At 40.7% G+C, this 18,253-nt stretch overlaps 1 protein-coding gene across 1 annotated transcript; it reads right to left on the bottom strand.

Moving 5' to 3' along the window:
- Positions 1–1,233: 1,233 nt before the first annotated feature.
- papss1 (3'-phosphoadenosine 5'-phosphosulfate synthase 1) lies at positions 1,234–18,061 on the bottom strand. Its single transcript, XM_030430031.1, has 12 exons — positions 17,761–18,061; positions 15,589–15,703; positions 15,253–15,488; positions 14,044–14,182; positions 13,396–13,514; positions 12,919–13,032; positions 12,599–12,710; positions 9,859–10,064; positions 7,201–7,336; positions 6,329–6,597; positions 5,295–5,524; positions 1,234–2,343 (listed from the first exon to the last, which is right to left on the bottom strand). The coding sequence occupies exons 1-12, from the start codon at positions 17,818–17,820 to the stop codon at positions 2,205–2,207; spliced, it is 1,875 nt and encodes a 624-aa protein (XP_030285891.1). The 5' UTR covers positions 17,821–18,061; the 3' UTR covers positions 1,234–2,204.
- Between the last annotated feature and the right edge of the window lie 192 nt (positions 18,062–18,253).

The following is an 18,253-nucleotide window of genomic DNA, read 5'->3' as shown; positions in this document are numbered from 1 at the left end:
ATCTTACAAATCTTGTATATACTGTATCTATTTCTACTAATATATTTTCAACTAGGTAACATTCAACTTGTTTGATATACTGTAGTTGCATACTATAAAGTTGGGCATTAAGCTTAGGCTCATGAGGAAAAACATCCTCCAGTTTCATTGCCTGTGAATAAATGCTGTTTACGACTGTCTGAATTCTGTGCAGCAGCTGTACAGGAGTTGAAATGAAGTGGTGCAGGTGAGTGAAGGCATACATTGTGTAAACAGTAGTCAGACGACTGCAAATTCTTCTGGCACCTTCAACCTTTTTCTCTGGCAGCGTGCCACACTGTAGCAACACTCTCAGAGGGATAAAAAGTTTAGAAGCAAGATCTGATTATGGTGAGAAACAAGTGTGAAAAAGGACCCAGAGCTAAAAATACACAGCTCAACTAAGATAACATCAAGAGATTATGATACACGTAGTAACAGACACCTGCATTACATAGAGAACACTGATCTCCAGACAGTTGCAAGAGCAACAAAAATCATAAGGCGACCTCTCCAGAATCATTTGATCATTTTGTGTGAGCTCTTCTTTTGAAGTTGCACTGACGACCCGGCTTGATTACCATTTGAGATTGAACAAGATCTGGTGAAAAGTACAAAAAAATTGCTGCTGGCAGGTCTCTTCATTACATACTTGGAGTTGGATTAGATGAAGTATCCAGGGTATTTCTGACAGAGCCACTCTTCTCCGTCTGGATTTAACCCTGTATGTTCCACTTTCACTGCGCCGCTGCATCTGGGAGCCAGCTGGAGCTCTTTGTATACAGCGTGCAAGTGTGTCTGAGTCTGATTAGGGTCACTAGAGGGTCTGTCTCATTCAATATACAGCTGATTGACCAACTGGGAGGTCACAAAAGTTCCAACAGAAATCAGTACTTTCTAAGAAATCACTGAAAACAACATGTTGAAGAGTGCATTGTTCAGCTAGATGACAAAATGCACTTGAAACAGGTTGGTCAGAAAGACATGAAGAGATCTGGAGCTATTGAGTTGTCACAAGCAGCTAAAGAGCGATGACATCTCATCAGTGTAAGTTAGTTTCTAAAATAGATGTAATTCAGTGCAGTCACTTTAAATTAAGTTGAGAATATGTTATGCATTTTAAACTCTTTGGTGTACTGCAAAAGAAAAAAAAACACATACCATGCACTGTCTGCTACAAATCCGAAGATTACAGAAAGGAAAAGTAAACAAGTCTTCTTTTTTGCTAAAAATGGTTTATTGGACAAGGAAGATTACAAATCTGATCCCTTGACGGTAACCATCAACCATCTGTTTATAGAGGCCAACTCTTAAAAATGATTTACCACATGGAAAATATTAGCAACCCATGAACAGAAGAAATGAAAACATAACAAAATATCAATACTGTTGAGAGACGAGTACCAAAACTACATGCACGTCACAGTTTAAAAAAAGAGAGAAAGAAATTTGATGTTAGGACAGAATAAATAGACTAAATATGAAAAACAAAAAAGGTAAATGTTTTTTCCTAGGAGTTAAGGAAGTTTACAGTCGCATATCCCTATAAAAAGAAATGTCTGGACCTATTCAGTGTAACATTAAAACAAGTGAGACAAGAAGCAGGTGGTGTCTGTGTGTCCTAATTCAAACAAGACATGTGGATTTACTTGCTGCAGACCAAGGCACTCAAACTTTTACACCAAATTCTAAGCAATGACCACTGTCCCTTGCAAACATACAGTACACAGTGACTTGTTTGGGTGAGTTAGGTGAACTCTAGCAGGTGCAGTAACTTTTTAAATTTTGACATCACGAATACTCAACATCCATCCGCGCCTATTTCAGTACTGGTCAACAGTACTTTCAATACAGGTCATTATCAGTGTTGATCCTTTTCTTTTTTACATTATATTTTTGTAACCAGTTGTCAGAATATACAGTTATAAAGTTAGTGAGAAACACAAACATCTACTGTGAACCTTTTTTTTTTTTTTTACCTTTCCTACTTTATTTAATGTACATACAGTTAAAACACAAACTCATTATAAGACTAAAAAAACAACTGAGAGTGAGTGTACAAGTGGCACAGGAAGAAGTCAAGTGTGATTTTTGATAGTAGATGAGTGGTCCCCCACATTCCTCATTTAGAACATCAGCAGAAACCACAGTGTTTCCATGTTTTTTCTTTATCTGAGACTCAACCTTTAGGCCTTCTCCAGTGACTTATAGTAATCCTTCAGCACAGCCCAAGCCTTTGGTGCCATGAAGCCATCGGGAGGATTCTCTCCCTCGCGGGCCATCTTCCTCATACGTGTGCCTGAGATGAAATCATAATCTTGATGGCTGAAAGGAAAAGGAGAGAATAGAGTTTAGAGTAAAATCAATGAGAAGATGCATATCAACGGCACAGGAAATGAGTCAACAATAACTCCCTGCTGCCCTGGTATCAAGTGCATCAGTGCGTAGGAGCAGGGCTGTTAGCATTTCTGCAAACACAATTTGAAACCAAAACCAAGCTGTTACAACATTACACATTCCACTTCTGATCTATAAGGATAATTTAAAAATATGCCCGGATTGGTCCAGATACTCAGGACCGGCTCAACACATCTCTACATCATACCCAGTGAAATAAGACATGATGAGTGCTCGGTTCTGACGTTTCTGGCAGCTGATTCATTCATAATTCCTCCCAAATTGCTCTGTGGCTGGAGAGACACTGTGACAATCCAGTAAGCTCTAGCACGCCACTGCAATGATGTTTGAAAAGCAAGGCCAGTCCAGCCGCCTTCAACATTTAGAAATTCTTCAAATTCAGTGTGTGTTGGAGAACATGTATGATTGATATGCCTGCGTTTAAAGTCCCCCTCCAGACAAAAATGTGTTTTTCTTGCTCCTACAGTTGAATATTTGAGCTTCACTCTGTAGAATGAGGTGTATGTAGTTTGAAACTTGCATGATGTTTTCACATTCATAGCTGAAACTTAAAATGCTCTCTGTGATCACTGCAAATCTGATTTTAAGATACCCGTATGTTCAAAATAAAGCCGGTGCCCTCTCTTCATGATAAATATATCACAACTTTTTGAGCGCTCATGCCCCCCTGCATACAAGTTGTGCCCTTTTTATTTTTTCTGCCCCTGCCCCTCAAACATCCCAAGTCCGCCACTGTCTTGAAGTAAAATCTTTCAAATATTGCATGTAAATACAAGTCCAATTTAAAGGTTTTTTATAATGTATGAGCACACATCTTTTAGAGGTCCTTTGCTCTAAACGATCAACTTGAGTGCCTGGAATTCATATTTTTATGCTACTCTCGACCAATAGATGGGTTAGTCTACTAACCAATTGCTATTCAATATAACACAGCCTGATGTAATTTACCTGTAAACTAATATGTTAAAAACAAACCAAGATTAGCATGTCTACTTTATCAAATGAAACCCTTAACACTGGTATAGATGTTAAAAAACTGTAATCACTTTAGGGTATCACACACCACTGTCAAACATCTGGTTGCTATCCCATGCTTCAAATTAAAACACTGTCAGGGGTTTTAGATTTAAACTTTCAAACATTCTCATGTCTATGTCCTCTTTCTGTATGACAGATGGCTTCTTGCTGCACGTTAAGTTCCCCTTGTTCAGAAAAAGATATGAACAACTTTGTTTGAAGCGAGCAGCCAAGTGCAGCCATCATCCACGACAGGAGCTGAGCACAGTGCTGGCACAAGTTCATAAAATCTTCACTAGCCTACTCTATTACTGTCAGGCATAATCAAGACAGTTTCAGACATCTTGTCAGCAGACATTTACACATGAAATTACACTCAGAGAGGGTCAAAGTCCTGCTGTTTACGAAGTAAAATATCTAATTGCTTTTATATAACAGGGCAAGTCATGTTACTCTGAAGCAAAGAGAAACTGGGAAGAAGACCCAACAGTTCACATGGCGTGAGGTGAAAGAGCTCCAGGCAAATTCTTCCGAGAACATTTTTATACAGTGTCAAATTAGAAACAGCTTGCTTGTGATGTGAGCCATTACACTTTACAGGAAGACTGAGGGGTTTTGCTGGTGATTAGGATAAGCATCCATATTCCTCCTGAAATCTGGCAAGGCGCTGTCAGTGTGCATGAGAGAATGGAATGCCATAAATCTTAACTGAGTGAGTGACGACTACAGACTTTGGAAACCCACTAACCATCTTGCATTTGCTCTCTAGTGTTAGATTTTAAATGATAAAGTCATTGGGTCAACAAGATTTTATCAAAAATTACAGAACAGTCTATCCAATGATGGGAGAGATTTTACATGATATTCTGACATGTGTTTTAAAAGTTCAGTGTAGGCCAATTAGTTTTTTTGTATGTGTTGATACAACTACAAAGCATAATATAGTATTTTTACACTTTATATATCATATTATATATATGTGTTTACAATTATTTCAGAAAACACAACATTTCTGATTGATGTGTTGATCTGTTTTTTTCCGAAATGTTACTATGTTTTTCGAAACGTTTGTCATCTGCAATATCAATCCGTTTTCTAAAATATCATTATTTTCTGAAATGTCGTTCCGTTTTCTGAAATGTCTGACCCTTGGGGCCAATGTACTAAACAAGTGTTCGGTCATACTTTAAACATACCATTTTTAGCAGCACAAGAAGAAACATTTGTTCCCGACTAACAATTTGCTTTGTACTCAACATCACAAATATGCATCATGGAAAACAAAGCCAATCTTTTGATTAGTCTGGTGAAACTCTGCTTAAGTTGCCTAACCTGATTGGGGGGGTTGCATCAAATCCGGACAATAGGCAGTGAGATTGCAGGATTTTTGTGAGTCATCATGTGCAGTGTCCCTATGCAGACTTTAATTAATAGCAGATCTCTCTAATTTCTGAGCAACAAGAAAGCTCATACTAATCCCCAAAACCTTTGGACCATATAGGAAAGAATAACAACGCCTGTTTTTCTTGGCTTGGAATTGTATGTGGATAGAAGAAGGAAAGGAAATGGATGAAAGGGTTTTGTTTAAACAAGAGAAGTCTAATGACTAATTAATTTAGAGAACAAGTGTCTGTTTAGTATGCTGGTCCTAATTGGGATAAATGAGAGGTATTACTCTGGAATAAATCTACAAATAAGCTTTTTAATTCAGTGTGAGTGATAACTTCCGCTTTGACTCAAACTATTTCTGTATTCCAAGACCCCAATAAACTTAAATACCATGGGACACAAAAAAAGCTCTAAAAAATGTAATTATAACACAAACAAGAAAAACAACTCACTTTTTGGGATCGTAAAAGTCCATTGCTCGTTTGACCTTGTTGTAAGCAGCCACTTTAAAGGGTACAATCTCCAGGGTGATGAGACCTGGAGCCATAGTGAGGACCTTAGCCCCATGAGTGGGATCATACAGGTCCTTTCCTGTGTCAGGGTGGGGCATGCCTGCAGGGTCACGGCCCACAATGTAGAAGTTGGCTCCGGCCACCATCCGAGCTCTGCAATGCCACTGAACCTGTGGGCGAGGGAAAAACAGAAAGACAGAAGAATTGTAAATTCTGAAGAAACATTTCATATTCCATATTTCATTTAATTATTATAATGCAGGTGTAGGTGCTATCTCTAAATACTATAAAATTAGCAAAATGCGCAATCAAGAAGAAATTCACACAGCCCATCTTCAGATACTACAATTACTAATACCAGTGCCATCAGGTTCTTCCCCGTGTACAATAATCAGATTAGTCTTACAAAACAAGTAGAAGCTTCAGGCTTTCATTTCATTGCCAAGAACACTCTGGCAAGACAAACACTGATGAGGTAGTTTTAATATTCGAGTGGTGGGCAGACCACCAGTATATGCTGTTATCAAAGGGTAAACAAGGTCAGAACAATAACTGGAGCACTGCCTGGCTCTGTAACCCTCGCCTTCAGAATCACAAATTGAATAAATTCACTGCCTGACATCCATCCGCCACCAATCTGCTCCCAAAAATTTACGCTGTAGCTTTCCCATTATTATAAGTGAATGATTAAAAGATTTCCAGCAACACAGCTACACTCAGTCACACGAGGTGGTTTGTGTATGGCATGGTAACACTAAATGGAGCGCCTCATGACAGTCGTAAATTCCCTTTCCTGCCATTTTTTACCCTCAAAAATCTGCAGACACCAAGTATGTGACAGAGTCTGTCGGCATTACTCTGTGCTGCAGTCACATTTTTTTGTTCCGTGTCAGTTCTAAGGGAAAACATTAAGGCTTTTGTAAAATACACCTCAAGCATGTAACCACAAATATGGCATTCTTGATGATCATCACCTCAGTTGGCCCGGCGTACATCATGGGTGAAGGAAAGATAGCTACGACAGTAGAGTCTGGATTCAGGATGCCGTCCTCCAGCACAGCGGCATGCTGCTTCATTCGCCAGGGCAGCGGCACGTCATCGTCCTTGGTCCAACCTCCCAGGGGGTGGAGCAGCAGAACGGGCCGGCGGTAGCCCCGCTCGATGAGACGCTTGTGGGTGTCCTGCATCAGAAGAGCATGGCCGTTGTGGACCGGGTTGCGGAGCTGGAAGGCAAATACAGCATCTGAAAAGAGAGAAAAAGAAGGGTTTGTTAAATTGCGACCAAACACATCTGAACACATCTGTATAAAACAAACAAAAGGCCACAATGTACCCAGTGATAATCAAGCAGCTAAGTGCCCAACCACTGAAACCACATACAATGAGGGACTGAATCACACCAGAGTGTTCTCTCCCATGAACTCCCTACTGTCTCTCTTACTTCCATCCCAAAGACTAAACAAAGACAAAGGATTGCAGAGCGCGAATTATCCACTTTGTCCTCTACATTTTAAGAAAAAAAGGTAGCAGTTTATAAATATTGTGGCTAGGGGTGCAGCAGATCACAAAACTCATGGTTGTTCTGATCGTATCACAGTTTTGAATCATCTTAGAGATCAGCAACTAAAAAAAAAATACAATCAAAAAAAGAAAAGAGGTCTGGCTTACATTAATTTAAAAAACGTCTACTTTGGCTGTGATGTGGCTGCTTTTCTCCGTCTGTAATCACCACTCACCAAATGTCCTGTCCACAACACTATATGATGGGTTAACTGTCAGAGATCTCATCACCATTTTGTGGGGAAAATAAATAAATAAACAAGCTCCAACAGTACTTGGCCCATACCTGCATTCATTTCTTTAAACTTCTGTTTCAGCTCAGTGGGTGTCAGTCGGTACTGATCCAGTCCATCATTCCAGCGGATCCTGTCCAGGACCTGCAGGTCCCCCCCGACAAGCCAGTCCCCACTTTCCATCACCATCTGAGAAGAAGTCACAGTGATCATGACAGGGAACACAACTCAAACATAATCCAGACCTTAAGACACTGGGGTCCATAAAAACTTCACCGTGCTGGAACCAGGCCAGCGTGAATTCTAATAAAACCCACGAGTTATAACCCAGTTGTAACGAGGATACAACGGCATAAATCAGAGACTGTGTGTCGTTAAACAGTCAACAAAACTCTGGCGTTACGACTCCTCTGCTCTTGGCCGCATCAACTACCTTAATTTCAATAACAGAGCGGAGACGAACTCAGATTGTGTTCCACAATATAACCTGGTGATGAGCTCATGACCACATTGGCGAGAAATTTTTCCCCTCAAGAGATTCATCCAATAATGTCACAGGAGTGCTTTGGATCCAGGCAAAGGCTGCTATTCTTTCAGGCAACATCTTTCGCCTGCCTCTTGTGGCATTTATGAGAATGTAGCTTGAGTTACTGAAAACACTAGCCTGTGCGATGTTAATGTGATACAAAGTGACAATTCTCTGCAGGCTCGGTGGGTAATAAAAGAAGACGGAGCGAACTAGAAAACAAAGGGCCACAAATGAAACCATAAGTCTGGAGGCACTGCGAAAACTTCATCTGGAAGTTGATGAAAAAGGATGTCACTCATCTCACTGACATGTAATTTATCATGTGAAAAAAAACAACAATGCTCTTTGATATCCAGACTTTACAAACTGACTGATTTCAGTATGATCTGGCACACAACGCATCAAAATCAGAAGCTGTCCGCAGCAGAGGTGTCTACGTGATGTGATCAATAACCACTTGGCTCCCTCGTTAGAAGTTTTCAGGATCTTGTCGTGATTTGTTTCCCACACTGCACGTAATCCAACCAGTCCCCCGCTGGCCCGAGAAGAGTCATGAAAGACGCTTAACAGCCTTATTCTTTGGAGAGATCAACAGCCATTATTTTCCAAAGACGAGTGAACGGAAAATATAATGTCTGTGTGGATATATGGAAAGGAGCATGCTTCCACGTACACATGCGCTCTGTTTAACCATTTTAAGAGCCCCAGGAGTTCACATGTGAAAAAGGGGCCCCAGACAAATAAACAGCCACTACACCAAAGTTTCCAATGAAGGGGGCTCCTGTTTGAGTGACAGACAGGTAAACAGGAAGCAGTAGATTAACTGCATGCAATATGGAACAGGTCGTTTTGGGTTGAAAAGGATAAAAAACATTGTAGCTACTAGCGCAGAGGTGTGTTGACAGACTGGCTCCGGCACAGGGACTTAAAACATACACTTATGTATACATACACACACTCTTTAATGAGTGACACCTTAATCACAGCAAGCTGAACACACACAAGGGGGTCTGTGACAGGTTAGAGTGGATAAAGAATGACAGTTGTGGTAATACAGAGTGTTCAGCAGCGTGTGTTCAAAGCCAGCACTGAGACATTATCAGGTGTTGACACTGGAGAGTCATTTTACCAATTTATGAAACTGGAAGCTTGTCGCATCTTTAAACACACTACCAAAACTGACTTAATCATGAACAAGGTGAGAGAAAAAAGATATCTGCAGCTAAGATTAAAAATGTCTAGCAACTGCACTGAAATACTGAGACAGCTGCGGGCTTGTGTTCAAGTTAATTTCCATCCAGGACTTTTAGCAGTACAGGATCTTAAAATAAGCCAATGAGGTTAACAGTAAGGCTGACCTCAGGGAGGGGAATCACGGAATACTACGTATGTCACTATTAATTTTGTCTTGCACCTTTGGCAAAGTACAAGTGCATTAACAACTGCATTAATCCTGATAACAATGGGATTTAAAATAAGACTGACAAGCAACTTTTAAAAATAACCATGCACTCCCTGTCCACAGATGGGTTTATAAAAAGACAACTGTCTTTGTCTGCGACACCAGACCGTTCTGTTCTTTTCCGGCTACGAGCCAATGGCACTTTCCACAGGGTGTGCAGGATCATTTCAGGACGTTATCTCGCCACTGAGTCTACCTGAGCCCCGCAGCAGTCAATAGGAGACAGATGGAAACAATTCCTGGGTATATTTGGCGGAGGGTTGGGTGAGCGGAAAGGTGGAAGCTGGCAGTGATCCCACAGCCTGTTGAGCTGTGCAGAACATTCTCAAACGCATTTGGTGGAGGCTGTGCGGGAGACTCAGCATCCAAATATAACACCTGCAAAATGAGGGTGGACTGAGAAGATCAAGTGATTACACTGGGCGTCCTGACAGACTGTGAGAAAAAAGCTCCACTCCTCCACCTATTCAGTCTTTCCATAAGCAATGTTAAAAGTCCAGCTCGGATCTGTGTTCTATCAGTGCCGAATCCAGGGAGGTGGTTTGCTTTCACATGCAGTGTTTATCACATAGCACACTGAGACAGACCGTCTGCAGCTCTGCAATGCTACTCTGGACTTTCCCCAAGGCTAAGCTCTAGGTTTTCAAGAGCATTTCCAACAAATTTGTCCAAATTCAGTTTAGTGAAATTTCTGACTCGCAATTCATCTCAGAAATGTACCTTGATGTAGGGGTGGTCCTTGCAGGTGGTGCCCCACTGACGAGCGCATCGTTCTTCTTTGCGGTGTTCATAAAACTCTGGGTTGCGAAGGATGGCCACTCGTCTGCCCTCATAGACCAAGGCCATAGCTGTTACACCATCCAAACGCTCTTTATCTGCAGTGGAGACTGGCAGCACCACAGGCACCGACAGGTTGATGACACCACCTAGAACAATGGAGAACAAAGAACATTTTTAAGTAATGTCTAAATTTCAATAATTGATTCATCTTTGCTGGTCCAAGCTAATGTGATGACATGAAATCATTTATGATAGTTAATGAAGAGTCTTTGGGTTTTAGACTACTGCTACACATTTTGTATAAAAGTATTACAAAAAAAATGTGTTTTGTTTTGTCTGACATATCTTACAAAACCCAAGGACAGTCAATTTACGGTCAAGTATAGCTCAGGTGACATGAATTCAATCCAGAAGCATGAAATCATCACATTCAAGAACGTCATTACTTATCATTGCCAATGAATTTCTGCATAAATATATTAAAGGATAATTAACACTGTTTCACTTTAAAATACATGGACGTGGTCCAATTATCATTATGTTATTTGTCGTTCCAGTTTAAGCTATATTAGAGGCACCGTATGGCATTTATGATGGCTAGCATCAATATGGAGCAATGTTTGTGAGTAACCCCCCCCATCTTGTTTGCATCGGACATGTGGCCAACCCAATACTCAGTCCTGGCACAATTTTCAAACTTTTTCAATTGTCGTCAAATAAGGGCAGTAAAAATTTAGGAAGTGAAGAAGCAGTGAAGAAGACGGCACACTGGCAAACATGAATGTGAACGCCGCATGATTTAAAAAAAATTAAATAAAAAGCATGACAGAGGAAAAACATTTAACTCAACTGTAGGATCCCAAGGATGTTGATAACATCTCTAATATCAGATGATGATCCAAGAAAGACAATGTAAAGAATCCCAACACAAAGCAAGGGAACACTGAACAGACATCCTCCAAAAAGGCAGGTTAAAATGTTCAAAGGTTGGGCATCAACAAAACAGCTCGACCATTCTAATTAAGTTTCCATGCTATACCCCTTCAGGCTAAATGTGGAATATACAGCTAAACCACAGGCTGCAGCGAGTCTTCAAGGCTGCAATTTAAGAAGCTTGAGGAGGAAAATCCCCTCTTAAGCTAAGCTGGATCTTGACCCTTTCTCATTTTATGATTTGGAGCTGTGTAGTGACAGTGTTATGTTGGCGGCTTCATTTCACCGTCCAGGTTGATGAAAACATTTCGACCGGCACGCTTTTCACATCACATCACATCAAAATGCAGTGGAAACAGAAGGGGACGTCAATGGTTGCAGCCCCTGCCCCCCCCCCCCCCCCCTGGACCCTCTTCTCGTCCCCTCTGTCACAGTGTAGAGCTTACAGCTGGTTCCAATAAAGCGCACACACACACACACACACACACACACACACACACACACACACACACACACACACACACACACACACACACACACACACACACACACACACACACACAAGTCTGCCAAATGTCCGAGCGAGAGAGACACAAGCTTGAATTTGGGTCTCAGTTTATTTTTGCAGTCCATTTGATTAGCTAAACATGCCTCTTTCTGCTTCCCAACCAGTTCCAGTGTTAAATAGCAGGGGATCAATTCTTTCACTGTCAAATCCCTGGAAGGAAGTGAAAATGGAAAACAGTGGTGTGTGGTGTCAATCAATACAGAAGCCTCTTCCTCTGTGTCCCTCTCCCTCCGGACAAACGGGAAAAGCGGAATCAAGACTTTTTCTCATCGATATATATTTTTGCCTCCGTCCTGTCCAGACAGCTCAGTTTCTGCCTCTAGCTGTCTTTCCTGGGAAGAAAACTTAAATCATCTGTGATTTTGTTCTGCATTGTAAGACTCTGAAGGTTTTATCCTTCAGTGAGGACAGCGGTTGTAACATATACCTGTCAAGATCTCAAAATGAAATACAGGCTATGTTAACTTTCAATCTATTTTATGTATTTTTCATTTTGCTGTGTGAGTACGTTACAAAATATTTGGCAAAACAACACACAACTGAGGTTTGAGTGGTCGTATGGGCCATAAAAATAAATTGACTTTTTCTTGGAGTTTCAAACAATGCATGAGAAATTGCTGTAATTACACCAAGAGGCTCTACAACCCAATGTGATATTCGTATTGGATGAAGTGCCAAAAAAACCAAGGCACTCCTACAACATCATCATTCTTCAAATTCTGCATCTAAATCAAAATCATTCCTGATCATATCGCTGTGCCATTCTGCCACCTAGCCAAGTCGTACAACTTTGTCGTAAAATGCAGCCTCATTTAAACCTTTCAGCACATCCAAGAGTGCAAAATATGCTTTAAAGTATGTAACATGCAGGTAGTATTTGTTAATCTAATGTAATGCTCAATTTATTCATTGTTTATTGGAATAAAGTAAAAAAGGGGGGACATAAAGAGCAACAGCTGACAGACATGTGTACTTCAACTGACAAAAATAACACAAAACTAAAAAAGTGTCAAGTGACAGAAACTTTTCAAAGAAAGGAGGACCATTATTTCTGAGTTATCCATTTTATGAGCACTGATCTCCATCTAGTGCCTTTACTCAAGTATAGCAGCACTGCTCTTCACAGTGAAATCTTAAAATGTTATTTTTTCTGGAGAAGAAAAAACACAATCATCTTACCATCCAGCAGACAGTCAAAATGGAGACACTGCAGAAACTCTCTCTCTCTCATAAAGCCATTCAGTGGAGTGGCCCAGCCTTCAGCCAGCACCTGCACCCACTGCATGTCCACCTGGGGATCACACAAACAGTCACATACAGTTAGTGACAGATTGACTAACAGCTTCTCATATCTGCAGTTCAAATGAAAAGGTAAATGTAAGAGGGGGTAGATAAATAACTGCTCTGTATACAGCATAAAAAACGCTATCAATAATAGTAATTCAGCATTATTTAGTTATTACGATATATCCAAAATAATTAAGAACAATTAGACACACCTTCCCAATCTGTACAGCAGGCAGAGTCTCTGCGTCAGCCTTTGCCAGGTCCAGTTTATTCTCCTGAACGTACAATTCTTTCACTTCATAAGATGCATCAACGGGAACTATATCCTGTAGAATCACAAGAATGTGAAATTAACAATTACGGAATTCATCTTTAGAAAACATCCAACAAATTTTAGACATTAGTAGGGGTTTCCGATTCACTAAGGAGATATTGATTTACATGACACATTAAACACAGTTGCTGCGACATCAACATTCATTCAAATGTGAGGCGTCACTACCCCCTAGTGGCCAATAGAGGAATAATAGAACAGCTTTATGTGCAAGTTTAAATTTCAAGACCCTCGCTGTCTCTGTGAGGGTCACACAGATATTCTTGAGAGGAGACAGAGCCAATAAAAACAACATGCAGCTGATTCTAAACATGATACACATATTTCGCTACAGCACGATGTTTCTTCCCCTCACCCTCTCCTGAAGCAAGTCAACAAGCTGCTGTATGCACTCATTCACACTGCAGGTGTCTGTCTTCAGCACAAGCTCCGGAGCCTCTGGCTTTTCATATTCTGAGTCAATTCCGGTGAAACCTGTGAAAATAAAGAGAATTAAATACACAGAGTGAGCAAAAGATATACAAGATATAAAAGTTCTTATCAACACGAAGCTTAGTCTTTTTACATTTCCATTATTGTACAGGTTTGAAACAGAACTCAGGAAATTGCTTGTCACAGTGTGGTAAGAGACTCTTCCTCCAACAGTGATGCATTAGTTTTACTGCCACTGTCATGTCCTTTCTGTGCAATCTGATATGACAAGCAATAACTCAAACAAAGTGTGGAAATGTATGATAACAGCAGAAGTCACACTGATGACAATGTAGCATGTGCGATGTAAATGTGTCTACAATTCAAAAGCAACGTTTCCAAACTTCTTCTTCTTGTACAATTACAATTTGACTGAGTCTCTTTCGGGTCAAAATGTACAGTTGTAATAGAGGCCTCTGTATATCACTACAAGTGTGAAACTTGACTGCCCTGATCACGTAACATATCCAAGGATCGAGGTCTTGGACCTGCTGCTGCGCTGCACATAAACAGTATTAAAACTATACTACACCTCTTATCTCCCCCGCTCGGGCCTTCTTGTACAGCCCCTTCACGTCCCTCTGCTCACAGACATGCAGTGGAGCGTCCACAAACACCTCAAAGAAAGGCAGCCCTGCAGCCTCGTGGATCTTCCTGACATTGAGGCGATCCTGACAGATAATAACAAAATACACAGTGAGGGACACACATGATTTAGCCAAAGAGTTAATGAAAGATAGCATTTAATGATGCAATTTGTAATAATCATAGTCTAAAACAATCAAAAATAAGATGACATTGTTTACATAATGTGAAAAAACAGTTTTGAGTCTAAGTCAAAGGTGCATTTTGTTGCAGAGATTTCTACAGAAGTTAGCATGCTAACCAGCTAACCCCGAGCCACTCTGTAATAGTTCAATAGGAAACAATAGTAACACTCCCCAGTGCTCCGAACACCCAGTTCATGCAGAATCGTCTAACAGGAGCAATAACTGCATGGCTAACTGTCCACAGCTAATGGAAGCTACAGTTAGCAACAGCTGGCTGTGACTATGGTGATAAGCTGCCTTCTATTTGTCTGTAGTATAAGTATTTTGATTCTTGACCTATTCTTACCTTTAATCAAGGCTTATCAGGTTTGTTTTTTTAGCAAACAAAATGTTAAAAACACCATTCATTGTGGTGGGTAGTAAATTAGCTCATTTGGCAGCAACCACAGCTCAGAATGGGCTTCCAATAACAAAAAGTATAAGGTAAAACACGGATGTTTATCATGCACCTTCATTGTAACTGGGAAGAACAAAATTAACATTGCTGCACTACAATTAGTGTAATTCTTTTAATCTTATTTTCCTTTGGTCATTCTTGATTCAAATTTAATTTTAATAAAATATTATCATGCTATACCACAACTTCCTTCTATTCTTGGAGCTGGTGTCATCAATTTCAGTACAATGGACAAGGATGACGCAAAGGGACATAATCAGTAACATCATCACTGACGTCCCGAGATTTACCAGTTCCAAAATGTTATGTGAAATGTACAATCCTTTATAGCCTATTAGAGTCAATCTTCCTTCACAATTGGTCCTCAATTGATCTAAATATAGTTCAATAAAGACTGTTTAACAGAATGACAGACACATTTCCGAGAGTATTAGTGAGGACCAGTCAGATTTATCCCTCTCGTCATCCGTTTCCCTCACTAAACCGCTGATGCTTTGTCTGGAGAGTCACTCACCCTGCTGTAGGGAGAGATGAAGCTGGCGATGCAGACCAGCCCAGCATCAGCAAAAAGCCGGGCCACCTCAGCAGTGCGTCTAATGTTCTCTTCACGGTCCTCTGGGCTGAAGCCGAGGTTTTTGTTCAGCCCCTGGCGAACGTTGTCTCCATCCAGTGTGTAGCAGGGGATACCGTGACACACCAGGTACTCCTCCAGAGCCATGCTCACCGTGGTCTTCCCTGCACCAGACAAACCTTGGCACAGAAGAAAACAGACATGAGATGACATACATGTGCAGAAGGGACACCTTCTTGAACCTTTGTCAATCAAAGCTGCTGACATCTCATAGCCTACCACTCAGCCACACGGTGCATCCTCTGAACCCTCCTCTTGTGCCAACAACCTGCCCGCGCTTGTTTCGGCTGACATGATGAGCTTGATAGGTGACATTGGTTGCACGTTGCATTCCCTGAAATAAAAAAAAATGATTTGCTGTCAATTCAGCCCACTTAAATCACTGTTAAATAAGTTAATGAAAATCACCTTGATCACATCAGACAACATTCTCAGAATATTAAGAAAGCTGGGAACAGGTGTGTAAAGCTGAAAGTAATGATTATTTTACGGGGGAGGCAAACGATATGGGTTTTCTTTCAGCCAAAACCAAGAACCCATATCCCCTACTTCTCATGCCTGACACCAATAAGACAAATGATAATTTAACATCTTGTACTTTAAAAAGAAGTGCCTACCTGTATATTATGCATTCCTGAGGGTAAGAAAGGTCAAGGTGTAATTAGCAAAGATGATGAGGTAGTATTTGTAGATCTAATAAGGTTTGTCTTGTTAAAACTCGTAGACTTTCTCCTCCTCTGACAGTACAGCTAGAATTTCACAGATACCATTAAATAGCGGATGATTTAAATTTCCCAATATTGGGAGAACATCATTTAGTTAGGCCTATTTGTAATCTGTGTCCCTTTGTTGACACACAACTGTAAACTTTTGATTGGTCCCTGTATCTAGAACCATATGAAACCTGTATATTTCAAACCCTCATAAGAAGGCTCTGTCATAAAAAAGTGTCGGCGACATTTGGCTGTCTCGTAGTCTACACTACGTGGCTCTACATTACAGGTGCAGCATTTTGACATCAGATGCACAACAGGCTACACTTCTTCTTTTTTGCTTCTTCTCTTCCTTCTTTTTTTCTCTGTGTTTAATGGCAGATCGCAAACCAACTTTCAAGGTGAAAAAAACGCACCCTACGATATCAGCTGGAATTTCACTGATATCATTGAATAGCAGATGATTTAAATTCCCCAACATTGGGAGAAACTTAATTGTTTCACTAAATTATCGTTAATAAATTCAGCTTAAAATGCTATTGAGTTAGGCCTATTTGTATTACATGTCCCTTTGTTGTCATTTAGTTTGCAGTCTTAATGATAATACATTTTAAAAAATGATGGCCAGAAACAATGTTTTGAGAAGCTTCATATTGCATGTAATAGGGCTAAAATCCGATTTAACTATAAACTTGTGGTTTGCCCCTGTATCTAGAACCATGGGATGAGAAAGGTGATTGGTTCCCAAACAATTGGGTCCAACTCCCAGCTGTGTTCAAACTCTGCCCTTGCTTATATTACTGAATTAATCTTGTATATTTGAAACCCTCTGAAGAAGGCTCTGTCATAAAACGTGCTGGCATTGATCTATTGTGATGTGAGCGGAAAACAAGTGAAATGTGAGTATTTTGTCCTCTCCGACTTGGACATTTGACATGTGCTGCCCTTTGGTGTTTTTTTTTTTGGAAACTGCTGTTTCATGTATCCCTAATTATGTTCATAAGCCATGAATGTATTGATTATTTTCTCAATCAGCCATTTTGTTTATAAAATGCCATAACATGATTACCACCACATGACTGAGATAAGGCTTCACACCCTCGCGTTTGATGATTCTGGCCTTTTTACTTGACTCTATAAATGATTGTAACATGAACTGATTAACACTACTCTTGTCGACTAATTCATTAATGACACAGTGAGTCAGCTCTTTATGCTTGTCTGATGATGGTTGGTGGACCACAGTCTATGAATGATGTATTCTTATCCTTGATGACTGTAAATACTGCACCTCAGCTGGTGTTACAGTATGTTTTTAAACCATCAAGAACACAGGAATATGTGCACACAAAAGTAGTTTACCCGGCAAAAGAAAACAAGGACCTGCAGGGTGAGTTAATGTTATCACAGCTGCATAGCATCGACCAAACAGTTGATGCCATTTCGTTAACTGCATCAGCAGCAGCCTGATTAGCCACTTTTTCAGTCACGGCGCTGCTAGCAACCAAGACGTTAAATGTAACGTTAGCTGTTCTGTATAGCACTATACCGTTGAGCATGCTAATAGGGCTAGCTATCTAACCTGTTAGCCTGTTAACTCGTAACTAGTTCATAAGCTTACAGGTTGGTTAATGAAGCGAGGTGATGAGTTAAGACAAGTTGTCCAAAGAAAACTCACCCAGCTTTCAGCATTGTTGCTTAGCTTCTGCTTCTTGTTGGAGTTGCCGTACGTCTCCATGTCTGGCAGCGAGTCAGCGGCTGATTCAACCGGCTACCTCTTTTAAAAGACACAAGAGGACAACCCGTAAACAGGCTCTTTGTTTGCAAGAGGAGTTATCTCTTGGTAGTTTTCTTTCTTCTTATTTATTTACTTTTTTTGGCACAGGTATCCCCAGTGAATGGAGGAGCCCGGAGGAGCCGAGGAGCCTGGCTGGCACGACAACCGGGAAGAGATTCCTCCAGCAGCCACGTCCACGGCGACGTGATGACGTATTTCCTCATTCGGTCAGTCAGCGGCCTGTTCGGTGAGAAACTGATCTGATGTCAGTTCCGTTTCGTTCAACATGTCACAGTATAGCGACGTGCTCGATGACTCAACTGATCCGGGACCAGCGCTTACACGGCAGATGGGAGGGTATAAAGTTCTTAATAAGATAAAGATTTAATCACGT

The sequence above is a fragment of the Sparus aurata genome, chromosome 1 (assembly GCF_900880675.1).
Source record: "Sparus aurata chromosome 1, fSpaAur1.1, whole genome shotgun sequence".
Taxonomy (NCBI): domain Eukaryota; kingdom Metazoa; phylum Chordata; class Actinopteri; order Spariformes; family Sparidae; genus Sparus; species Sparus aurata.
This window is presented reverse-complemented; position numbering and strand designations above follow the sequence as displayed.

Coding starts and splice junctions, on each gene's coding strand:
- papss1 (XM_030430031.1), bottom strand. CDS start 17,820: ATGGAGACGTACGGCAACTCCAACAAGAAGCAGAAGCTAAGCAACAAT. Junction 15,704..17,760: donor GCAACAATGCTGAAAGCTGG/GTGAGTTTTCTT, acceptor TTTTTATTTCAG/GGAATGCAACGTGCAACCAA. Junction 15,489..15,588: donor ATGCACCGTGTGGCTGAGTG/GTAGGCTATGAG, acceptor TTCTGTGCCAAG/GTTTGTCTGGTGCAGGGAAG.